The sequence below is a fragment of the Thermomyces dupontii genome, assembly GCF_041956625.1.
Source record: "Thermomyces dupontii strain NRRL 2155 unplaced genomic scaffold VTN31scaffold_5, whole genome shotgun sequence".
NCBI lineage: Eukaryota > Fungi > Ascomycota > Eurotiomycetes > Eurotiales > Trichocomaceae > Thermomyces > Thermomyces dupontii.
The window spans coordinates 253,968-278,239 of record NW_027192311.1 but is presented as its reverse complement, the minus strand read 5'-3'; the positions used below and the strand labels follow the sequence as shown (position 1 = coordinate 278,239).

The 24,272-nt window shown below is 56.0% G+C and overlaps 7 protein-coding genes across 7 annotated transcripts; 5 read left to right on the top strand and 2 right to left on the bottom strand.

The window, feature by feature from the left end:
• Window positions 1-1,402: 1,402 nt before the first annotated feature.
• VTN31DRAFT_5358 (uncharacterized protein) lies at window positions 1,403-5,967 on the bottom strand (the record flags this gene model as incomplete). Its single annotated transcript, XM_069405848.1, has 3 exons — window positions 1,403-5,181; window positions 5,246-5,654; window positions 5,707-5,967. 3 exons carry the CDS (start codon window positions 5,965-5,967, stop codon window positions 1,403-1,405), a joined length of 4,449 nt encoding a protein of 1,482 aa, XP_069259515.1.
• A 1,743-nt stretch (window positions 5,968-7,710) lies between these two features.
• VTN31DRAFT_5357 (uncharacterized protein) lies at window positions 7,711-8,701 on the top strand (the record flags this gene model as incomplete). The annotated part of the gene is made up of 2 exons (XM_069405847.1): window positions 7,711-7,732; window positions 7,800-8,701. 2 exons carry the CDS (start codon window positions 7,711-7,713, stop codon window positions 8,699-8,701), a joined length of 924 nt encoding a protein of 307 aa, XP_069259514.1.
• An 885-nt stretch (window positions 8,702-9,586) lies between these two features.
• VTN31DRAFT_5356 (uncharacterized protein) lies at window positions 9,587-10,728 on the top strand (the record flags this gene model as incomplete). Its single annotated transcript, XM_069405846.1, has 2 exons — window positions 9,587-9,983; window positions 10,046-10,728. The coding sequence occupies 2 exons, from the start codon at window positions 9,587-9,589 to the stop codon at window positions 10,726-10,728; spliced, it is 1,080 nt and encodes a 359-aa protein (XP_069259513.1).
• A 685-nt stretch (window positions 10,729-11,413) lies between these two features.
• On the bottom strand, window positions 11,414-13,821 carry VTN31DRAFT_5355 (uncharacterized protein; the record flags this gene model as incomplete). The annotated part of the gene is made up of 6 exons (XM_069405845.1): window positions 11,414-12,579; window positions 12,634-12,776; window positions 12,826-13,343; window positions 13,405-13,563; window positions 13,628-13,745; window positions 13,799-13,821. The coding sequence occupies 6 exons, from the start codon at window positions 13,819-13,821 to the stop codon at window positions 11,414-11,416; spliced, it is 2,127 nt and encodes a 708-aa protein (XP_069259512.1).
• Window positions 13,822-14,314: 493 nt separating this feature from the next.
• On the top strand, window positions 14,315-15,655 carry VTN31DRAFT_5354 (uncharacterized protein; the record flags this gene model as incomplete). Its single annotated transcript, XM_069405844.1, has 1 exon — window positions 14,315-15,655. One exon carries the CDS (start codon window positions 14,315-14,317, stop codon window positions 15,653-15,655), a length of 1,341 nt encoding a protein of 446 aa, XP_069259511.1.
• A 616-nt stretch (window positions 15,656-16,271) lies between these two features.
• On the top strand, window positions 16,272-18,899 carry VTN31DRAFT_5353 (uncharacterized protein; the record flags this gene model as incomplete). Its single annotated transcript, XM_069405843.1, has 2 exons — window positions 16,272-17,135; window positions 17,202-18,899. The coding sequence occupies 2 exons, from the start codon at window positions 16,272-16,274 to the stop codon at window positions 18,897-18,899; spliced, it is 2,562 nt and encodes an 853-aa protein (XP_069259510.1).
• Window positions 18,900-19,927: 1,028 nt separating this feature from the next.
• On the top strand, window positions 19,928-23,546 carry VTN31DRAFT_5352 (uncharacterized protein; the record flags this gene model as incomplete). The annotated part of the gene is made up of 4 exons (XM_069405842.1): window positions 19,928-19,955; window positions 20,032-20,227; window positions 20,295-23,224; window positions 23,278-23,546. 4 exons carry the CDS (start codon window positions 19,928-19,930, stop codon window positions 23,544-23,546), a joined length of 3,423 nt encoding a protein of 1,140 aa, XP_069259509.1.
• Between the last annotated feature and the right edge of the window lie 726 nt (window positions 23,547-24,272).

The window sequence follows — 24,272 nt, the reverse complement described above, 5'->3', positions numbered from 1 at the left end:
CATGATCTGACGGCTTGCTACTGTAGTCACTTGATTACAGGGACTAATTTCCTACTGATCCTACAAAGTTACCTACTCTGTACGAGTAATCAATTAGACTGCTACACTATGTATTCCATATACATACTCCCAACCTGCAGTGGCTGGGTTCATCTGAGATTCTGATATGCCCAGCACAGTAGCACACCCCGTCCAAAGTGCCAATCTAGACGGTCAGAAGCAGCAAGAAAACCATGCATGAATTTACCCCAGCTTGTGCAGAACTCCGGAACTGCACACATGGAGCCAAGTGGCCTTCTTCACAACGTGTCCTGAGAGGAATCGCTGCCCTGGCGGCGGGGAAAGAAGGTAGGTGCTCAGCAGAGGCAAAGATGAGGTTGTTTTTTTTTTTTTTTCTTCCGCTGCGGCAAAAAGAAAAGAAAACCAAGACAGAAAAGAACAGATCGTCCATACTTGTACGTTTTTCCCGCCGAAATGATCCACCGGCCCTGGTCACGGGACTTGCCGACTTGGCTCGGAATCTCAGCCAATCATATCACATGGAAGAGCTTCTAGAAGATGGCCGGTTGACTACCTATGTATGTATCCGCCTCTACCACCGCAGGATGGTCAAGTAGTACACCGTACAAAAGTGCGGATAGCTCTGCGGAGAAATGGGTTCAACAAACTTCACCTGCTCAAGATAATCCAATTGATGGATGAACCGAGATATCTAAGCAATGAAGTATACTCGTAGACACTAGAACGAGGCTCTGCCAACGGAGTGTATGTAAATATTCCCATAGCTCTACAGAGAAAATGCCTCGAACAGCTTAGCCCAATCAAACCAATTACTGTACTAGATGCAATTGATGTGACTCAACGATCAATCAATTGACGAAACGCTGCACTTCATCGGGATATCTAGCAATGAGATGTAGACACTAAACGAGGCTTGACAACGGGGCACGCACTCATGATCCATACAGCAAATGTCTAACAATCAAGGTCAAGAAAAACGAAGGAGGGAAGCAAGATAATCAAAGGAGAGGAAGTGATCTCATACAGGGAGACCATCAGAAAACCCCCAGCGCTGCCGAGGGAGAGAGAACATGGGTGCGGGAGAATGACTTCGTCACAGACTGCCCACGCATCACAAATGTGCCGTTGTCCAAAAAAAGAGAGCAGAAATGCCATCAAGCAAATTGGGAATAAGAAAGATAAAAAAGAAAAGAAAAAAAAACGCATGGAGCAGAGCATTAGAAAACGAAGAAAAACGAAGAAAAGAGGCCAGCCAGAAAGTTGAAAAAGTTATAAATAGGTAGTCAAACAATACAATGCCGTCAGAAGGTCCCTACAGAACATGGCCCTGTTGTTCCCTGCACTGACGTCGGAGAAAAAGAAGAAAATCATTTGGTCGCCCTTACGCCTTGCCCGCGGCGGCTTGGGACGACGACGCAATGGGCGTGCTGGCACGCGCCTCCTCCTCGTCCAGCCGACGTCGCCAGTTCGCAACGGCCTCACTAATGCCGATACCGTCCGCACTCTCCTTGGTCGGGGTGCGTTCAAAGTCCAGGCTGGTGCTGAAGCGGTAGTTGCGGTGCGTGTTCTCCCACTGGCTGCGAAGCGCGTCCAACTCGTTCGCCAGCGAGTCCAACGCCATCGACCCGCGGTTGTCCAGGAACGAATCGTCCCGCGACACATTACTATCCGCACGCGGACGCCCCGCGCCGATGGTCGCCGTCGACGCGCTGCTGTGGCTGCGGTACAGCCCATTGAGACTGCCGGGCAGCTGCGACTGCCGCCGATAGTTACCCACCGACGCCTCCACCTGGTCCAAGAGCATGGTCACCTTCTGCTCAGCATTCAGCGCCCGCGATTCGAGCAGCGAGTTCTCATTCTTCAGCTCCTCCAGTTCCGCCCGCGATTGCTCCACCGCGGCAATCAGCTCCTGCTTAGCCGACCGCGATTCGTCCCGCTCGCGTTGTGCGGCAGCCAGATCCTCGCGGAGCTGCTGAACTTGCCGATCCAGATCATTCACCTTGGACGTCATGCTGGCCTGAAGTTCCGAGAGCTCCTGCTGCAAGTGACGTCGTTCAGACTCCCAGTCCTCTGGGGACTGCGCACTCTGCTGAGCGTTCCTATGGGCCTGCTCGAGCTCACTCTGCAGTTTCGCGGTTTGTGACTTGTACTTGGCGAGTTCATCCTTCATCCGTTTCAGCATCTTCTCCGTTCCCTTGACGTAATGCACCGCCGATTGATAGTCGTTTTCGAGCTGCTCCAGCTTCTCCCGGTACGCCCGGTCAGCCTCCTGCTCTCGCGTCTCGAACGCCGCCTTGCACTCTTCGTGCGCCTTGAGACTCGCCTGCAGCTGTTGCTCCAGCTCACGGAGACGACTCTGCTCCGGCGTTCCGAAGCGCGACCCAGGCGACTCTAGCATCGGCGACCGACGGCTGTCGGGCGGGTGCATGCCTCTCTCTCCGAGCAGATCCTTCAACGCTCCGTGCTGGATCGCGAGCGCGCTCGCCTCGCGTTGCTGACTCTCCAACTGGATCTTGAGCTCCTTGTTCTCCGCGGCCAGTGCCTGGGATTCCTTGATAGCCGCCTGCAGCTGCCGTCGGAGTTGAAGCCCTTCGCGGCTCACTTGCTCCTGATACGCTTCCAAACCAGCAATCCGTTCCTCGGCCCGCCGTAGCTTATCAGCGGCCTCGTCGGCTGCTGCCTGATTGGCCTTGGCCAGCTCATTGGCCTCCTTGACCTGGGACTGCAGCGCCACCACCCGCTGGTCGGTAATTGATCGCAATGAGCCGTCGGCATCGAACGAGGCCGTGCGATCGAGACCGGACATCAGAGCCAACTTGTGGCTCTCGGCTTCCCGGGCATGGCTCTCGGCCAGCTCCTCGGCGTCTTTGAGTCGACGCATGGTATTCTCGAGCTCCGCTGTACGCTCCTCATGCTCCGCTCTCAGTTGTAACAGCTTTCGCTCAAGACCCTCACGACGCTCTCGCTCCTCCTCCAAGTGCCGCTCCAGCAGGTTCGCCTTCTCCGCCGAAGCCTCCAGCGCCTCGCGTAGGGAGTTGATGTTGCTCCCGTGGTCCCGTAGGCGGGATGAAGCTTCCTCCAATCGCTGCTTGAGCTCCTCTTTGTCAAGGCTAGCTTGCTTCAGATTGGCCTCTGCTTCCGACCGCAGGGCCGTTTCCTCACGCATGCGGGCCTGCAGATGATGCAGCTCAGTCCTCACAGACTCCAACTCCAGCGGGTTGTTCTGCATTTCCAACTCAGCCAATCGCTTCGCGGTGGCTTCATTCGTCTCTTCGGCCAGTTCTCGGGCTCGTTTTTCCTGCTCAACCTCGGAAGTGAGGCTCTCGATTTTGGCCTTGAGCTCAGACTGTGATGCCAAAGCAAGAGCCAGCCTCCTGCTTAGGTCAGCCATGCGTTCGGCGTCATCCGGCGCACGGGCCGAGCCATCCTGTTGTGACGCTCCATGCGAGGCCGCGCCGTGAGCGGCAAGCTTCGCCCGCGCGTATGCCGCTTCGCTGATCGCTACGTCCCGTTGATGTTCTACTTCGGCAACCCTCTTCGCCGCAATGGCCGCCTGCCGGTCCACCGTGGCTTGCATCTTGGCTAGCTCGGCCCTCATGGACAAAAACGCTTCAATCAGGGGGCGATCCTCGTCACTGAACGCCTCTACAGCGCGATCATCCATGGACGAGTTCGGGGGAGGATTTGGAGTGTAGCCAGCTTTTCGAGCCAATGCCAGCTCCGAAGCATACCAAGCAATGCGCGTTCTTGCTGATTCAAGTTCCTTGATCAAGGCCTCTTGTTGCGGGGTTAGGCGAGGCGACTGCGGATTGTCCCCCAAATTCCGAGAGTTGCGATGACTGCGGCCTTCCGAACCGTCTAGGCTGGGTTGTCGACCAAGGACAGATTCATCGGTGCTCTCCATGGATGCTCGCTGGCGTCTCTGCAACGATCGCTGCCGCGTCAACGGCGCCGCCTCCCCCGCTTCCATCGCCTTAGCACTCAGCTTGGACGATTGCTGCGTGGGGGTGCGACGGCCGGCAGGGGCGGAGCTTGGTTCAGGGCCAGTCTGTCGACCCTCTCTCGGTGAATCTTTCGGCCCAGGGGATTGAAGGTCACGCCCGGTCTCTGCCGTTTGGCTCGGACCAACATCCTGCCTGGGTGGCGTCCTAGACCGAGAACCTGCCGGAGGAGGGCCGTTATTGCGAGGTTGAGGGGTAGGAGCCTGTCCAGGGGGAGGCGGTCCAGATGGTGCCTGGGCTATGGAAGCCCGTGGGAGACGTGAACCGCCATGGGCTGGCCCGTACTCCGGCTGCGGTCGACCGCCGGGGTACAAAGCGCTATCTCGAGCGGGCCCTGGAGCCCGCCGGTTCGGATCCATTGGCGGACGCTGCGCCTCTCTGGACGACCGGCCCGAGGGTGGCGGCCCAGACCCCAGTTTCTCCCCGCTCATCTTGCGACCTCCCGGAACCCGTTCCCCGTTGGGCGCTGACGAACCCGGTTCGCTGGGATAGCGGATCTTCGTGGTGTCAAGGACGTACGCCAAGCTCAGCTCCGCCGGGTCTCTTGGAGCTGAACTCGGTTCACCACCCAGGACAATAATCGACTTGCCCAGTGTCGTCATACTGTGACCCGATCGGGGCGATGGAGCGGGACCCATGTTATGGAAAGAAAACCATCGTCTCGTGGTGATTTTGAACGCAGCCAAGTCACCCAGATCTATGCCTTCATCGGTGCGGCCACCGAACACGTACATGGTGTCCCCCACGAGAGCCACGGCATGTCCCTCTCGGGGAGTCGGGAGGAAGCCGTTGCACTCCAACTCGGTCCACTGATTGGTACGAGGGTCGTAGGACCACATGTCGTTGAACCAATTGACACCGTTCGTGCCTCCGAATAAGTAGAGCTTGTCATTGTAGGTGACCATGGAGTGATTCGTTCGAGCGGGTGGGATTTGACCTGGTGGTGGCCCACCTTCGTGGCTGTTTCGGATCAGAAACTCCCATCGGTTGTTTGGATTTTGCAGCGCATTCAGGTCAAAAGCAACCAGATCGTTGAAAAAGTATCCCTCAACCTGGCCTCCGAATATGTAAAGCTTCGACCCGAGAATGTTCAGAGTGTGACCGTAACGTCCCGAGGGCCGCGGGCCAGGTGGGATGGCTCGAGACCACTGTCGCGAAGCTGTGGAGAGAAGAGAGTAGTCAGCGTATACAAACCCGGGCACCCAGCGCGGGGACAAACGTACAGGTATTCAACAAGTAAAGGGTATCATCTAAAACGTCATTTTCATCAACCTTGGTGTCTCCTCCGAACACAATGAATGCATTTCCGACCAGAAGACTAGCGTGACCTACACGAGGGCTGGGGCCCTCGGACACGGTCGTGACAGAAACGCAGGACAGAGTCCCGCCGTTGGTCTCAACCATCCATAGATCGCCCTTGACCGTGGTCCCGTCGACCAAGCCGCCCATTAAGTAGATGTCGCCCTCCTTGGACGCGATTGGATTGATGGCCGCACCATACCGCGGAAACGGGCTCGCATTATTCGCAGCAAAGTTGATTCGTCGTTGGGACCAGGGGTACAAGTTCGCATTGGTCGGGTTGGACATGGTCGGTGACCCGGGTGTATTGTTGGGTCCCTGCATGCGCAGATTCTTTGCCGACATTAGCACGGTATCCTGAATTGCGGACTGATTCACCACTCACATGTGACTCCGATTCTGCCCGTGGTCGCATACGAACGGGATCGGGGCTGCTTGTGCCCGTGTAAGAATTCAAAGAATTGTTGAAGCTGCCCGTTGGAGTGGGCGACTGGATCAAGCCACCGTCCCGGACCATTCTCTCCCCATTCGTTGTCGGGGGCATTTTGTTGTCCGGAGCGAAGCCATCTGACGTGTGAATGTTCCTCGTCGCGGGGGGCAACCCACCCCCCGGTTGAGATTTCTTGGATTTGAACAAGAAGGACATGGCGACGGAGATCTTTCACAGGCTACAATGTGCCGGATTCACGAAGCCGTCGAGGCTGGTTTAGTATCCTACTCCCTGCCGTCCTCGCAAAGCGGACCGTCCTCGCGAAAATAGTCTGAACTCAGAACTCGAAGAGAGGAGGGGAAAAAAAAAAGATGGGGCAGAGTCACCGGCTCAGCAATTGAAGCACCAGGCCTAAAACATCAACAGGTGCATCGAATCGTACGCGATCGAGAACTAAAGGGAACGAGCGAAGAAGCAGCGGTGGGCGTCTGTCTCGCGCAATGGGAAGGACTGAAGTCGAACCTCGAAACACACGGTTGCGAAAGAGTCGATCGCAGGGCGGATTGCGGTCGGGGCATTGGATTCAGCGCACTTGGATACCCAGCGCAGCGCTCACGGAACCTGACCGTGGGAGGAGATGGGAAAGTTGGACCAGCCGACACGGGGCAGACTGCAGACTGGATCGCAGTCCTGCTCAATGAAACGATCGGAGAGAGCGAAAATCAGAAAAACAAAAGAAAGAATTACGGACAAATTTGGCAGATTGAAGGGGGGGAAGGAGTTTGGGGTTTTTTGTCCAGGCGGACTTTTAGGGGCGCCAGGGGCAGGTTAGTTTCTGTTCGGAAAGCTAAAAAACGTCCCCTGGTAGCGATCATGTCCACTCAGCTGCGGTTATTTGGTTGAACGGGCTGTTTCTCTACTGTTTCCTCTCAATTGTATCAAGCAAAAATTACAGAGAATTTCTGCTGAGCATGCGTTCTCGACTGAGTAATCCCTCGCAATGCCAGAAGAATTCCCATACCTGCTGGAGGCTGCCACGATCGCAGGATCATTGCGATCTGATTACTGTCGATCAAAGTTACGCCGAGGAGTCAATGATGACTGAGACTGCATTTCGCACTCTTCGATCCTATTTGGAATATCGGACTGCTCTGCTGCAGCAGTTCATCGTATCATGCAATTCTCGGTTGAATTCTAAAGGTTTTGACACTCAACGTTCTGTCTGGCGATGGTTCGAGCCGCCATCAAGGACAATAGATAAAAGGCTTGAAGGTCGAAGTTCGGATTTACAGTAAAAGTAGTTACGGAACTGTATTGAAATTACGCCGTAACTACAGATTTACTTTGCAAACTGATCTCGTTACAGAACGAACCTGCAGGAGTGGAAATGCTGTTACCAAGAATAGGGAACAGTTGTCAAAGTGCCTTGGTACGATTGGTGTTTGATGCTCAGGAACGAAAACCTTTCCTTTTTATTGGCTTAAGACGCAGGCTTGCCCTTTGACCTAGATAAACGCAAATATGAAATCGTATCGTACTCCGTACGGGGTACTGCAAAAGTGCCCATTTGTGACGTATATTTGACGGCTCAAGAACCAAACTCACCGGTTCAGCCATGGTTCAGACGGCTGATGTTGGGCCGCTAGCTTGATAAGGTTAGTGCATACTCCGATCAATGCCCCATTCGTGGGTCAATCCCCATCTCGCTAGCTTCAGCCAATGACTCGCGGTATCTTTGATTTCTTGAAGTTCTATTGGATACTTGACCCTGCTCTCCACAGCTCGCAACTGCCAACCAGACCGCATTAAGCAACCAATTTCCGTATTTCGACACGTCCGCCAGCAGCTAGACGCGTCGTTGTTTACAGTCGCAAACCAGAATCAGAACCTGCTACAATTCCTGCAACAGTATCCTGAAAGCATCCTCTGTTGCGGATTGAAACGGCAAGGTCAAAGGAAATGGCTACCCAGAATCGCCCTGGTTGGGAACCGGCCGGCATACTCTTTCCAGAATTCAAAGACTTTCTAATTGCTGATCGGTCAAACAGGAAAGCGCAAGCGTACTCAGGATGATACTTCTGTCGGGAATGAGGAGAAGGGACGTCAATTGCAGCAACAGGGACAACAGCAGATGCTGGAACTCCCTCCTGGTATTGACCTCGAGTCGCCTCATTCGCTCCTTAGTCTGTTCATCAGCGAGCAGACTTTTGAGGAAATGAGCAAGAATACAAACGAGTTTGTAAAGGAGAAGCGTGCAGAAATCGATTCCGACTTTGCCCATATACGCCCTTGGACTGATCTCAATTCAGCCGAGATCAAGGTCTTTTTCGGCATCGTGATCTACATGGGTGTTTTCCAGGGACCCGACATTGATAGCTACCTGGACGGAGGCCTATCCGACCATTGTTTGGGCCCCGTTTTTGGCACGCGGCGTTTTATGACAAAGCCACGTTTCGAGCAGATCAAACGATTTCTGAGAATCCGCAGGCCTCACCCCGTTGACGAAGAGAAGCGCTGGGATTGGTGGTATAAGATGGAGCCTTGGCCCTCTCGTGCGCAGATGGCCGCTCGGAAATTCCATACCTCAGGCTGCGAGGGTTACACCTCTGAAGACTCCTTGAGGAGCATCTGGAGAACCGACCGGTCGTCCCAATATACAGTCTTTGATGAGGTTTACCGCCGATGTGGTTGCAACTGGCACCGGATCCTGCACTTCGTGGATGCGGCCGTCATCCATGCTCACACCCTCTATCGACACCACAAACGACAGGAGGAGAAGCAATACGGACAGAACGAGCCGCGCAAGGGTAAGGGCAGACTTAGCCTGGCGGATTTGAAGCAAAAGCTCTGCGAGCATTTCTGGACTTTTGCGGACCAAGTGCGGCCGTCGCCGCCGCCGGCGCTAGGACGGGCCGGAGCCCTGACGAGCGCAGACAGCGAAAGCAGTTGAACCTTCCATATCCGGTCTCTGGAGGAGCTCCTGCCTCAGGATGAAGAAAGAAACCACCCTGATACTGTAACAGGTTCTATAATTACCTCGGCAGCGAATAGTAATCTCGTTTAATCTGGGGGAAATTGATGCTGGCAGGCTTAAGTCATGTATTATCGCATACTGTACAGAGTATTCCGTCTGTATTGAAGGGTTGATACACATAATTACTCGGTTCAACTGGGAACTAATTGATACTGTTCAAAGTGATCTCTATCCAAAGCACAAATCCGTGGCAATAAGCCCCGGGCCGTGGCAGTAATCCCACCCAGCAAAACTCAGCAATAGCGGGCAGCTCTCCCTACTACTAAGTTATTAGCCTACTAAGTTATTTGTGAGTTGTGGGTTTTCCCGTCGGACAGGCATCCCCATCACCGCCCGCTCTTTCCTCTCAAAGAGACACCTCTCGCTGTCAACTCATTCCATCCATCCACATCCGCACTCCTCCCTCTGCTTCCTTCCCACCACTCGCCCTCCTTCCTTCCTTCCTCATCCACCGCCCTCCTCCTCCTTCCTCCCTCCCCGCCCGCTTCCTACTCTATCTACTCTCCGCCGTCGTCCTCTCCCACCTTCCGCTTTGTCTATCCGCTGCCAATTCGCCCCTCCATCGATCCCTCCTCTTCTTCCTCTCGTCGCCTTCTCTTCCTCCGCCGCTCTCACCTTCTGTTTCCGTCTTCCCCTCCGACTCCCCTCTTATCCCGTTTCGCCCGTCTTCCTGGTGAGTTCCTTCCGCCGCTGGTTCCTGCCGTTCCGGGCCGATTTTCTGATCGCAAGCCATGAATCATAGTTCCGTTTTCTGCTCGCTGTTTTCCCCTCTATAGTCGCCCGGGTCTTCTCTGGCTCGCCATGGCCGCTGCGACAGAATCCCGCGAGAATGTCGGTGTCGAAGAGGGCCTTTCCGAAGCCTTCAGCCGCACCAGCCTAAATGAACACCAGCAATCGGAAAATCAACCAAAAACCGACGAAGAGTATGCGCAGGCCGTTCTCACGTTACGTGCGATTGTGTCGTCCCGAGAGGCCGGCGTCATCATCGGCAAGGCCGGCAAAAACGTCGCGGATCTCCGCGAGGAGACCGGCGTCAAGGCCGGCGTGAGCAAGGTGGTCCAGGGAGTGCACGACCGCGTGCTGACCGTCACGGGAGGGCTACAGGGTTGCGCCCGTGCCTATGCTCTGGTAGCCAAGGGCCTGATGGAGGGCGCTCCGCAGACGGGCATGGGAGGCGTGGGGCACAACGGAACACACCGTACGGATCCCTTTCTACGGTCCGGAATCGGCGGGGAACGATGGTTACTGACGTTGATACAGCCATTCGATTGCTCATTTCCCATAATCAAATGGGTACCATCATCGGCCGACAGGGCCTCAAAATCAAGCACATTCAAGACACCTCTGGAGTGCGCATGGTCGCACAGAAGGAAATGCTTCCCCAGTCTACCGAGCGGATCGTCGAGGTGCAGGGCACCCCTGAGGGAATCGAAAAAGCGGTCTGGGAGATTGGGAAGTGTCTGATCGACGACTGGCAGCGCGGCGCTGGCACCGTCCTATATAACCCGGCCGTCCGTGCACAGCTTGCATCGTCATCATACGGCGGCGGAACGGGCGGCTATGGTGGCCGTTCCTACAATCGCACGGGCAATGGGGCGGACTTCAGTGACCCCTCCGGCGGCTATAATCGCCGGAGCAGCTCCGATGCCACAAGCCGGGGAGGTCCTCCGGTCAATGATGAAGGCGAAGAGATTCAAACCCACAATATTTGCATCCCTTCTGACATGGTTGGCTGTATCATTGGCCGCGGCGGTAGCAAAATCAGCGAGATTCGTCGCAGTTCCGGTGCGAGGATCTCGATCGCGAAGGCGCCTCATGACGGATCTGGGGAGCGCATGTTCACAATCACGGGCAGTGCACAGGCCAACGAGAAGGCCCTTTATCTGTTGTATGAGAATCTAGAAGCCGAGAAGATGAGGCGCAGCCAGCAGGCCGCGGAGTGAGCTGGCCATCCTGACCTGATGTGGTATTTTGTTTCTTTTGGCAACAGCGTGACGCGGTTCCTTGTTCAATGTTTGGGCTGCGTTTCTTTTCTTCTTCGTTCTTGATGGCGGGCCTTTACTTCCTAGAACAATTCGCTCGACGCGAACTCCACGAGTTTGACGACACTTGCAATTGCGGCACCTTTGCGCTCTGTTTCTCGTCCTTGGATCGGCTCGTCGACCCTGAACCTTGAAACTACTGTACTCATGAAATCCCTTATTTCATACCTGCTCGAATATTTATTCCTCCTTTGACATAACGAGCCCACTGGCTTCCTGGCCCAGCAGAATCGCGAAGCTTGTTTCCCGGGCCTTTCTGGTTGACTTTGTTTTCGTTTCTCGTTTGTTCCTGAATCGTTCTTCATTCCATCACCTTGGTTCTGATGTCACGACGAAACCACACACACACACCTCTCTGTTACGGATGCTATCAGATTTTTATAACATATTTCTAGTATCCAAGACAAAACAATCAACCGCTCCCACGCAATGCTGGTAATCAATCACATCGCCGACGTGGGAAGTTTGTTCTTTCTTTCAAAGTCCAAAGTATCATTTGGGGCAAGTGAAGTAATGACTCGAGACCAAGAAAAAAAAAAAAACCAATGAGACGATCCCCTCTAGATATGCATTCATTCAAAGGCAATCATCCCCGTTTCAACAGTTCTACCGCATCACCGTCATCATGACCGCTATCTCGACTGGCATCAAAACGCCGCCCATCGTCGCGACTGTCGCCGAATAACGAGGACAAAGAGCCATGGCTGACGTTCTTTCCGCCGGCTGCCACTCGACGACGGCCTGCGTCACGCGCCATTTGCGGGAGGTTATCCTCGTCATCATGGGACGAAAAATGAAATGGTGAGCGATGGCTATGATTCGCCTTCTCGCCCAGGATCCATGAAAATTCTGGATCGGAGAGAGAGGGACGCGTTGTCGTCGTTGTTGATGTTGGTCGTTGTGGTGCGGGTGGTGGTTGGGTCCGGGGTTTGGACTCGGAGTTGTCCGCTTTTTCAGCAGAAGGAGGTGGTGCGCGAGGAGTCGTGTCTGAAGCTACAGTGGGAGTGTCGGAGGATGGCGGTGTTGGCCCCGCTTTATCTTCTTCCGTCGTGTTCGTGGTTGGATGTGCCAAGGAGGAGGAAGACGAAGATGCAGGTGTCTCCAGGATGAGTTTGAGCTTAGCCGTCTCCACCCTCTCATACACACGGTCCAATGCCGCGACCGCGGTCGGCGGGAGCTGCGGTGCGGACTGCTTGACTGTTCGCAGATCCTGCAGGGCTTCGGACAGCGCGGAGACGACGTGATCTCGGTCGCGACTGGGCGGCGGTGGTTCGGCCCTGCGGAAACGCTCTGGGCCTGGGACGACCTTGCTCGGCACGGGTAGCCGGCGTGGACTGCTCGACCACCGGGCGCGCAGGCTGGCAGGTTCCGCTGCGGCCATGTTGCGTCGGGCCTCGCTCACGGCGCTCCGTACAGCCCGCGCGACAGTCCAGTTCTCCGTCCGGCGCTGCAGGCCTTCGGACACATCCTGGAAGAGTGCTTCAAGGCCCCTTTGTTGATTCAAAAGGGCGGATGGCAGGCTCTCTTCGCTGCGGTTGCGGGACCCGCTTCGGGGTTGGTCGCCTCGAGTTGGCGACCCGCCAGAGAGCTTTGGCGGCTGCCCGGTGTATTTAGCGATAAGAAACGCCCCCCGTGCGGGGTTTGGTTGCTGCTCAAGATAGAGTGCATCCTGCACGAGGGTCTGTGGGGGGTTAGGAGGTCGCGGGTATCGCAGAAGCAATCCTAGCGCCCCCGAGTAGTCAGATTCCAACACTGGTGGCAGCAAGTGTTAGTTCGGCCCCATGTCTGACTGGGACGGACACCTACGCCGCCATCGAATCCGTAGAATCATTGCAACACATACATAATCCACCAGTTCAATGCGCAGTCCCTCCGCAAAGAGGAAGTCCCAAATAACAAGCACGTCCTCGAATGGGAACTCCCGGCCAAACAGTAGTCGAATCCAGCGACTTGAGAATGTCAACAATCACATGTCAATATCAGTGTCCAGAGGCTTACGTGAGAAATATCTGAGGTAGAACCTCGATCGTGTCCAGATGGATTGCCACTTCGCGATCCGTCACGATCAGGAGCTCATTCTGGATGTACTGGCAGCGGGCCACGACAGGTGCAACGTCTGGCTGGCCGTTGACAGTCTCCTGCTCGCCATGCTCATAGTACACCCGCGCAACCTGCATGATGCTACAGAACATGCTAAACGCGTCATGCTCGATGTAGTTGGCGTCCAGCATCTGGCCCATCAGCTGGTCGTCACCATGGTGATGCTCTTCTTCCGAGGATGTCTGCGGATCGATTGCGTCATCCTCCACTACCCACAGCACCGGGGCCAGCAACTCATGCATGCCCTGCCTGTATCCGATATCGGGATTCAGTTTCGAATAGATGAACAGAATGTCCAGCATCTTCGCCTTGGTGGAGGTTTCTCGGAAGAAGGGGATGTCCTGCAGACACCGTTCTACATCCTGGTATATCTCTGTGCGCATCGCTTCATCACTGCGAAGCGCTTGCCAGGGCGACTGCAGGGTTTATCAGACACGGGCCACATGACGCTGCAGAGGAGAACATGGCGAATCATACCTCCTCATCTTCCGCCAACGGATCGACAGCCGAGTCGAAATCATTCGGATGATGTATATATCTCAAGAAATGATCGCGCAGGGAAGCATACGTGTCTCGCAGGGCCGAAAGGCGCTGCGACCACTCTGACCGCGGCAGGTGGTCGCAGAGCAGAAACGACTGCGCGGTACGATCAGCGCCGGTCAAATCGAAGCATCAGCGGATTTCGACATTGGTATCGCACCTTCCAGCATACGGAGCGCAGGCCATCATTGCACGGATTCCCTTGTTCCTCAGACTTCACCGCTCGTTTGAGATCCTCGGTAGTGTCGCCGTACTCGAAGAGATGCTCCCATCGGCGTCTGGAAAGGGCATTAGACGAGTCCAAACAGCGCTTCAAACGAATCACACGAGCCTGGCCTCGGCAACTGTTTTCATGGCATGATCTGCACCACCAGAGAATTATAGCATTATGGACGCTGACAGTGTGGTGTATGCTCTCCCCTCTCCAGAAACCTGGTGAGAAGAGACCAAGGGATTAGGTATGGTTAGTCATCATTGAAGGACCCCTCATACGGAAATACCCACATCCCTAGTCAGGTTAGACTCCGCCAATTTACGTGTCTTGGCATCCTTTTCCCTGAAGAAACCGTTGATGATTGGTCAAAGTATTTCCAGCTCGAAGTCACGTGCGAATATCAAGAGGTGGGAGCGCGGGATGCCGCTGGCCAGATCAGAAATCATTGTAAACATCGGCTCCAAGGATATACTACAGTATCGAGACACGTCCAAGGTTGCTTCACCTGGCAAGGGATTTTCCAGACTGCCAGTGCTCTGGGCCAGCAAGCTATCGCTTTACCATGTCACCACCGCGCGGGCACCGTGTATCGTTGCTAGACCAATGAAAAGAAAAATATACTAGACCAGCACCATGTCCGCAGACCTCTGGGCCGAGTTTGGCGCTGGCTCAAGTCAGTCTGGTACTGACGCAAAAATTGCGATATCAGCGTCGGAGACGGCCAATGCCCCAGCGTGGGACGATTCTGATCCTTTCGGCCCATTAGTGTCCGCCGCAGAGCCATCACAACCGTCATCGTCCGCCGCCCAAGGGCACAATGTAGGCTGGACATCCGGCGCTGACGATGATGATGGTCTCTGGCGTCGCGATGACAGCGGTTCCCAAGTGTTGTTCGACGCTGCGACGGAGGAGCCGCCGGCTGACGATGACGAGTGGGGGGATTTCGAGACTGCTGTTGAGGATCCAAAGCCAAACGGCGATGGCCCGGGCAGGTCCAAGGCTGGAAACAACATCTCGAAAGGGGACAGTCAGTCGAGCATATCTACGGGTACATTGGTGGATCTACTTTCGCTCAATGATGCGCCGACGCACACTCAGCAGAATTCGGCGGTTCGAGACGGACCGCGCTCGCAGATCAGATTTGGGGCAACATCAGCTACTCCTACTAGTAAGCCTAGTCGTTCGGTGCCCCAGACTCCCACAAAGCCATCAGAACAGGGCCGGAAGCAGTCTCAAGAAGATGATTTCTTTGATAACTGGGACGACTTTGATACCAGCGGAGCGAGCAACCTTCCTGCGGCCAGAGGCCTGCAGTCTAGATCTACCGCAGCGGCGCCTGCGGCGAGCATCCGTCGTTCGCAAGAGGACCAGCCGGAAGTGCGGCCGTTGAACATCCCGCCCCCGTCCATTCTGCTGCAGCTTATCCCGGAGCGGATTGAGCATTTTCGTGTTCAGGGCAGCCAGCAACGGGGCGACTCCGAGCTTGCGTCACAGGTTCTCCGTACACTCAAGGCTGCGGGCCGGATCATTGCCGGGCGCGCGCTGCGATGGAAACGAGACCCATTTCTGGCTCAGAGTATGAGAATTGGCCCTGCTCGATCGGGGAGATCAGGGGGCATGAAGCTCAGCTCGCTGAACAAAAGTGAAAGCATCAAGGAGGAGCAGGAGGTGGCTATCGTGCTTGACCTGTGGCGGCGTCACCTGAGCGTCTTGAATTCAATCGTTCAGGCCGCTGGACAGCGACCGATCCCGGTGATCCAGGACAAGACGCGCATCGACACCGCCGGAGCGAGCCAGGGCGCGCTCCAGGCGCCGCATGCCTGCGGGCTCTGCGGATTGAAGCGCGACGAGCGGCTGCCAAAGATCGACGAGAACGTTGAAGACAGTTTTGGAGAATGGTGGAGTGAGCACTGGGGGCACACGGACTGCAAGTGGTTCTGGACGGAGTATTCGCAGTATCTATCGCAGCGATAGAGTACTACTTCCTACTACTACAGTATCAATGGCCGATCGATAACCCGCCCGCACGTGGCTGTTATCGGGAACATGTGCATGCGCCATCAGACGCAAGGAGGCATGCTGGGTCCGTAGCACATGGCCCTTCTTCTTTGATAGTTCACTTGGAACGGTATCTAAACTCGACCTCTGGCGGCGATCTCTCTCTAGGTGGAGTGGTTAGGGTAGAAGACAATAAGCAAAGATCAAGCAGACTCGATCGATAAGACTGGAAAACCCCAGGAAAACGCGCTCATCAAGCATCTCAAAAAGCAATAAACAATTCATACTGGAGGCGTCGATCTCAATTCCTCGTTAGCAAACCTTTTTGAAGCCACCTCAGGGCCGGATGCTTCAAGTTTGTGGTGAATCTGCTCCTGATTTAGCGCTCGCACACCGATTGTTTCTGCCCCTGTTTTCCCTCCCCCCAAAACTGGAAAACAAACAGGTTTTCTTTCTCTCCCCTCGCGCATCGATCTGTTTACGTCCAGAGTATTTGCTAGCTCGACTCCAGCTCTCTTGATTCCTTTTCGCTCCAAAACTCCAACATTTCTCACTACATCTCCCTGCGAAACCTCAATGCCCAACCTATGCCATGTCTTCATCCACGCAAACCCTGCTCTTCAATGCACCCCCCCGCGATTGGAATCGTCCCCGTCGACAGACTGACGCCGATCTACTATTTCGCCGCCCGTCCGACCTGCTCCGCCAGGCCGCTCGCCGGTCCGTTGACTATTCCGCGCCGGCAGACACCCGACCCCGGACCAGCGCGAGTAGCACCACCACGACGACTAACACCACCGTTACTCCGCCCCGACCCTCTGCCTCGATCAGTGCGAACGCGCTTTCCAACCCGGCGCTGGCAGAGATTCCCTCGCGCAAATACAACGCCTTACGCCTGTCGCCCAGTTCTGGGGGCAATCATTCGGCGCCGTCGTCTCCCAACCACGTGGTGCAATGTGCGCCGGGCTCTCGTGACGTGCCCTCGTCACCCTTGCAGGTTCAGACTCCCAAGCGCCGCTCCTTACAGTCCTTTAGCCGTCGCCAGTCCATCTTGGAGCCTCGCTCTCCGTCGCTGAGACGGTCGCCGGCCTCGCGCAGCACCATCGCGGTCGATTCGAGCAATCACCCAGCCCCCGCGGCGACCAGTGCCCAACAGGGATCTCCGGCGCGCGAGCGATTGCTGCGCCGCAGTTCAATCTCGACGGAGAGGACCGAGAGGGGAAACTCTTCGAACATGGATCCGGAGCGTCACCGGGGGACACGCACTCCGACCGCAACCACTGCCAACACCGGCAACGATACTCGCACGGAGTCGCCCGGGGACGCACCGGGCAGCACCGATGATACGAGAGCTTCCAGTACGGACGACAGTCGCTCCAGGAGCGACGATGTCTTTCTTAACATTGCCAAGTCGAGCGCCCGGCGCAATTCACTAAGCAGGTTGGAACGCAGAAGGGTAAGTTTCCAGGTTTCCTAGAAGACTACGATCCCGAATTAAAGGAGCTAACTGCGAATACTGCAGAGATTACTGGGAGTGTCGGGGTTGTCGACCAGAAACTCGTTTACCGAAGAGTCGTCTCTGGTCGAGCCGGCGATTGCTCATGGCGGCAGTTCTCCAATCTATCCATCGTCTGCATCCGCTCATCCCTTGGAGGACACTGGCCGCTCACGCCAGAGTGCCGTAGGATCCAGTGCCCGATCGACGATCGGCATTCCCCGAAGTCGATTTGGTCGGTCCCCGTCACCGGACTCGACACGAACCTACGCGGACTTGCGGTCCTCCATCGCAGATGCCCGGTACAGACATTCGAATCTGTCTAGTCTTTCTGGTGCCAGGACAGTTCGCCAGGGTCCGTCACCCGACCCCCTAGACGGATCCAAGGCCGACGACAAGTCCTCCCGGCTGGATGGAACCGAGTCGACGCTCTCCACGACCGCGCCATCCACTGTCTGGGATGAGCTGGATGACCTCAAGTCCCGCATTCGGAAGCTCGAGCTCACCGGCAAGTTCCCGCCGTCAAACGCCTCGGGCATCTCCAGTACGTCCGCAGAGCGACCGCGCACGGCCACGACAACGGTCACAACCATCTCATCGTCGCCCAAGGTCACTCGGAAGTCGAGCAGCACGTCCGATACGGAAGAAGGCGGTTCAGCGAATGCAAATCCAATCCAAACTCTGCTGCACTCAGCTCTGGCAAAGGCCAAGTCTGCCGTCAGCACCGAGGTTTTCCAAGCGTTGGAGGTCACGGTAACGGATGCATTGACCCTGAACAACATGCTGGGCACGAATTCCCCAGGCGTCGGTTTGTCGGAGCGACAGCTAAAGCGCAAGGCCGACAGCGTGTGTCGAAGCCTGACAGAATTGTGCCTCGCCTTATCAGAGGCGCAGGCGAAAACTGCCTCCAAGACGCAGCCAACAGTAACGGGCACTCAGGAGACGCAACGGCCCGTCAATGGCGAGGAAACGTCGTCGAAAACCTCGGGGTTGACCACACCGGTGACGACTACCTCACGCTTCCGTCGGAGCATGAGCCACGAACCGGAGGAACCACAAGATAGCGCCAGCCGAGTGTCCAGCCGGCTGGAGACACGGCGGGCGACTACGATCCATTTGGGAGCGGTTCGCAATCGGTATGCGCAGGATGACTCGTCGACGTCTCCGAAGACGCCTTCGTTGGCCGCTCCCGCGACTCGACTGAGCCGCCTCTCAAGCGCGCGGGCCAAGCGGGAAAACGATGCTGATGACAAGACCTCGGTGCTTAGTCGCTTTGGGGCGCCTTCACGCGCCGCCACCGAGGTTGACTTCTCAACGGGCCGTCGGTCCACGGTCCGAGATCGATTGGTTCGCGAGTACGCCAACGCGAACTCGAACGATGCGTCGTCCACCACGCGACTGTCTCAACCGGCAGGAACGGTTTCCTCCAACCGCAACGGTTCTACGACGCAGTCGTCCTCCATCCCGCTTCGTCGCAGCTACTCTGGGTTCAGCGGCGTTCCCGCGACAACAGGCATGAACAACATCCAGCCCGGATTCCGCCGCTACGCCATCAACAACAGCCCCAACCAGAACCACATGTCTGCGGACGCGCCGGCGACGACCGCGGCTTCCTCGGGCAAACCGTCCACCCAATCTATTCCCCAGCCACGCCTTGCCAGTCGACGACTCGGCCTGCGGCTGCGATACCCTTCCACATCCCCGGTTGAGCCGGGAGAGCCATGACTTTTCCCCTCGCATCTTCGCCCTACGACACGGCATGACTCACTCACGCATGATTTATCGGGACTACATTATTTACACGGAGTGATGACATGATTTTGATTTGTTCAGTGCTTTTGTACCAGCGATGAAGCGAGGAGTTTGCCGGCCTGGGTTCTTGGTCCATGCTGTTGACTATTTTACTTCGAGGTTCGGCACGGCGTTTTCTTGTATGAACGGGGTACATAGTATTATTAGCTTGCATTTGTGATTACTGCACGGGCGTTGTCGGGTCCTGCATCTCTGTTCAGAGCACAAAGCAGAATGGCAGCACCTTGTCCATTTGTACGATGTTGGAATCAACTCTCCGTATATATTAACGCATGGATATCAATAACAATTGTCACCTATTTAGTCTTGACCGCTTCCAGAGAGAGACTCTTGACTTGGGCCTTCATTTCTAGATGTCTGATGACATCACAGCGATCCTGGAAAGTTGAACAGAAGCCATATATGTATTCAGTGATTCACCCAGACACGGCGCGTCCAAGACTCTAATAAGCATTGTGGCGCATCAGAGGTTCGTGTATCATCTAAGCTTTATTAATATTTATTGTCAAAGAAAATAAGAAAAACCTGAAAAGAATGCCGTCCGAGAAATCCGGTCAACTGATCAGTTCGGCTGACGCTGTGCTTGTCGCTTGTTCATTCCAGCATTTTTCAGGGGATCCGGAATTTCTCAACGTTGCGCGCGAGCCGAACCAGTGGAACCATCGCCGTTGGTATTTTTCTTTTTTTTATATTATTATTATTCTTATTTTATTTCAACCTCTTCCCCAGAACCTATGTAGAGCACCGCAAAGGCTTCGCCGCTTAAGACGAGCCCGCATCAAATCGGCGCCGTTGGTCCATCGCTGGCTTTGCTTTGCTCCGCTCCGACCGTCCCGCCCGTCAAATGTCTGCAAATCTTTCCTCTCCGCCGTCCTGACAAAACACCCATCACTCCCCAGGAGCTCGCCTCCGGTTCTGTAGTCACTGAATCCGCTGTCAGAATGACCGGACATGCGAGCCTGAAGGATGGTGTGTGAAAGCCCCTCCATTCCTATGCCCTTGTCCCGCGATGCAGCGCGACCAGTTCCGCTGACATCTCTTGTAGCAACAGAACAGCTGAGCCCTCGATCATTGCCCATCACGGACGCTCTCTCGACTTCCCCAGAGCGAGAATCCGCTGAGCATCCAGTATGTCCGCCCAAGAACTCCAGGGAGAATCTCTCCGTTCCATCGTCGGCGCGGGAGCCGCTGCGACTGTCGACAGAAGGCTCCTCTGCCTCCGAATATGACCAGTTATCAAGGTAGGTCGCCTCTTGTGTCCGTAGCCGCGAGGATAGGGATGATATTTACAACGTGATACCCGTTTAGATCGCCACTTCTCGACTCCGAGCCCGGACTCGGTCCCTCCGGCCTCGATCGCATCCGCTCGCAGCCCGCCTCGCGGGTCTTCACGCTGCCCAACATGTCGACATCATCCGTCGCGCCGACCCAGGGGTCGACTTCCCCTCCTGCTCCCCGATCCGCCACGTCGTCGCGAGCCGGATCCGTATACATCCCGTCGACAAGTAACGCACCGCCCCCAGTAGTGGAGGACCTGCATCGGTTTCCGACCGAGTCGTTGCATTCTTTTTCCTTTACGGAGCAGTCTGGAGAGCTGCTTCAGACGCGGCAGACATTTCTCAAGAGGTCGATCGATTTTATGAGGGACCGCTTGGGGTTAGCACACTCGGCGGCCCAGGCCCGCGCCAACAGCGGGGCAGAGTACCAGAGCATGGTCGACTCGCTGTCGAAAACGGGCATTTCAGAGGAACAGGAGGTCACCACCAGTAGCTCGCTGCCCGCTTCACAAGGGCCGCCGTCGTCCGCGGCCGACCAGGGGAGAGAAAGTAGCCCTCCCGAGTCTCGAACGCTCCACGGTTCCCGCGCCGGGAACCGGAGTCTCCTTTCTTCCGGCGTCCTCGATGAGCACGCTGCCGAAGACAGTACCAGTACATTCACAAGCCCGTCGACCGATGACCACGTTTATTCGCACGAAGCCGACTTGAAGTGCGAGCCGGTTCAACGACCAGTTCTGAATCGTACCTTCACGGATCACAGTGGATATTCTCATCGGAATAAACTACTGGAATCGCCATCGCAACTGCATCTTCCTAGCGAGTCCACCACCAGTCTCGGATTGGGCCTCGGCGGGTCGGCAGTGCATACACACAGCAGCAAGTGGACGCCCGTGTCGCAGGCGGTGTTCCGAACTGAAGACAAGGCCCCGTGGACCATCCTCGCTGCCAACGATCTCGCCTGTCTGGTTTTCGGAGTCAAACAAAGCGAGGTGCGCAAGTTGAGCATCCTCGAGATCGTGCAGGAGGAGCGCCGCGCATGGCTCGAGTCCAAACTGCAGACCTCGAGCAGCGAGGCGACCGCGAAGACGCCCAACGGCACCGCCAAGTCTCGGTTCAACATGAGCAAGGCGCTGCGGATGGGCGGCGGCGTGACGGCCCAGCTCCTGAGCAAGCCGTCGTCGCGGCAAAAGGCCGGCCGGCGAGCGCAGACGGACGACGGCTTTGGTTCGTCCACTCGCACCCCGCGAAGGGCGAACAACGCGGAACAAAGCAAGTCGCGCGGAGTCCTGCTCTGCGGCGACGTGGTCCCGATCCAGAAGCGCAACGGGTTGAAGGGGTCGGCCAGTTTGTGGGTGATGGAGAAGCGCGGTGGTCTGATCTGGGTGCTGGAAGAGATCACCGAACACGTTGCCCACCTCACGTACGACAAACAAGGCCGCATCTCCGCGATGGACGGTGATGTCCACGAGATCTGGGATCCGTCCATCGCCAAGGTCGGAGCTTCTCTGGCGGACCTCTTGCCACGCGTCCCCGTCAGCTTTGAGGAGATTCTTAAGCACAAGTACTTCGCTGCCCGCACTCAGAGCGACAAGAATTGCATCCCCATGACCATCACCCGCGCGCCAGAAGGTGGGTCTGTCTTGCGCGCATCGACGTTCCCGCACGTGGCCGGCATGATGGTGCTGTCCTCGTCCACCCTCAACATCATCAGCTCCAACTCCGTGTTCTCCGCCGCGCTCTTTGGCTACGAGCGACCGGAGGGTCACCGCATCACCGAGCTCATCCCCGACTTTGAGCGCCTTCTACAGACCCTGGCACAGGAGGATCAGGTGGCGCTGGTGGACGGTGTGGTGATCCCGGAGCAAAGCTTCCGCCGGGCCCGGGCGCTGATGGCTCTTCGCGATGACAAGGCCAGCGCGGCATCCGTCTTCCTCGAACCGGAGGGCATTCCCATCCGCCATCGCGATGGGTGCCAGATCCAGGTCGATATCCAAATGCGTGTCATCAAAAGCGAAACGGCGGCTCCGGAGGAATCCCGTGTGCAGGAGGCGGAGTCAGCGTCAGACCACGATGACGCTGACGAAGAAATTGACACCATGCCCGTGACTGAGATCGTATACGCTCTGTGGATTACATTTTCTCGACAAACACATGCCTCACGTCAGGGGTTCTCCATGGACGTCGCCAAAGTCACGACGTCGCTGCCGCAACCCCAAGTTGGGCAGCCGTCGCCGCCACCGTCGCTCCCATCGCACTCGACGACCCCGTCGCTGGATAACAACCAAGCGCCGAGCGCCTCGCTGAGACAGGAGCTGAGCGAGGCGGCATCCACACCTATGGCCAGCTCGAGCGCGCGACCGGAGTCGTCGTTGGAAGCCTCGAAGCGGTCGTCGGCGGTCGGGGACTCGCCCAAAAAGAAGCGAACAATCGATGACTACGTGATCCTGGAGGAAATGGGCCAAGGGGCCTATGGGCAGGTCAAGCTGGCTCGGCTCAAGGACAATCCGTCCAAGAAGACGGTGCTCAAGTATGTGACGAAGAAACGGATCCTGGTGGACACGTGGACGCGCGACCGGCGACTGGGCACGGTGCCCCTGGAGATCCACGTGCTGGATTATCTGCGCCGGGACGGATTCAAGCACCCGAACATCGTCGAGATGGAAGGGTTCTTTGAGGACGACGTCAACTACTACATTGAAATGGTGCCGCACGGGCTGCCGGGGATGGATCTATTTGACTACATTGAGCTCCGCGCCAACATGGATGAGGCCGAATGCCGCAATATCTTCAAGCAGGTGGTGGATGCGATTCACCATTTGCACACCAAGGCGCTGGTGGTGCACCGGGACATCAAGGACGAGAACGTGATCTTGGACGGCGATGGCCGGATCAAGTTGATCGACTTTGGCAGCGCGGCGTACATCAAGAACGGACCGTTCAATGTGTTTGTTGGGACAATAGGTACGTTGGTGCGCTTCTCCTGAATAAGGTACGATGGGAACTAACAATCTCAGATTACGCCGCCCCCGAGGTCCTCCAGGGCAAGTCCTACCGCGGCAAAGAGCAAGACGTGTGGGCACTGGGCATTCTCCTTTACACGATTGTGTACAAGGAGAATCCGTTCTACAACGTTGACGAGATCCTCGACCACCCGCTGCGGGTCCCATTCCTCCCATTCTCCGAAGACTGCATCGACCTGATCCGCAAGATGCTGGACCGCGACGTGGACAACCGGTTGACGATTACCGAGGTGATGAACCATCCTTGGTTGACGGCGTCATGATTCAACACTTTCTACATTTTTTTTTTCTTCGTTGATTTTCTTGCTTGTTGCATGTTGGTACGGAACCATGCATGATACCATCCTGCTGTCTGTTGGATTTACGACCGGCGATGATGATAATCGATGGGACCGATGTGCATTTTGGACCAAGCATCGGACAGGCATCCGAGTGCGAACCGAGAAGCCACGATCCAAACCTCCAAACAGCGAGCTGTTTGTGCTTGTTGTGCTTGTTCTTGAGAGGGTTTGTGATTTGCATTGATTGATGATGCCATGGATGATGGATGACTGGGGGGCACTGGCAGCATAGATACCCATTCCATCTGTCCTGTTGTTGTTGTTGATGATGGTGCTGTCTTGTTTGGGTGTATCTAGACGACTAGACTGTTCCATTCAGCTCCTGAATCCTGGTCTCTCCGATTCCAGTCCCCTATTCCTGTGTTAGACAATATCACGTGACCTGCAAACGGCTGGCTCTGGCATCTTCTCGGCCAGGCCTCGGCGGTGGGCCGGGTGGCTGTTCTGGAGTGGGGCTGGTTGTAGTCACGTGACTTGCTATTTACGGGCAAGCCTGAGTGGCAAGGCCGGGCCAACTGGCGAAAAATAGGACCTGCCTGGTATCTTGTATGGGAAAGATCGGGGACTAGAAGAATCTAGGAATTCAGGCGTTGAATATGAATGTATCTACGGGGTGCCAAAGGTACAGGAGGTACTTACCTATAAGTA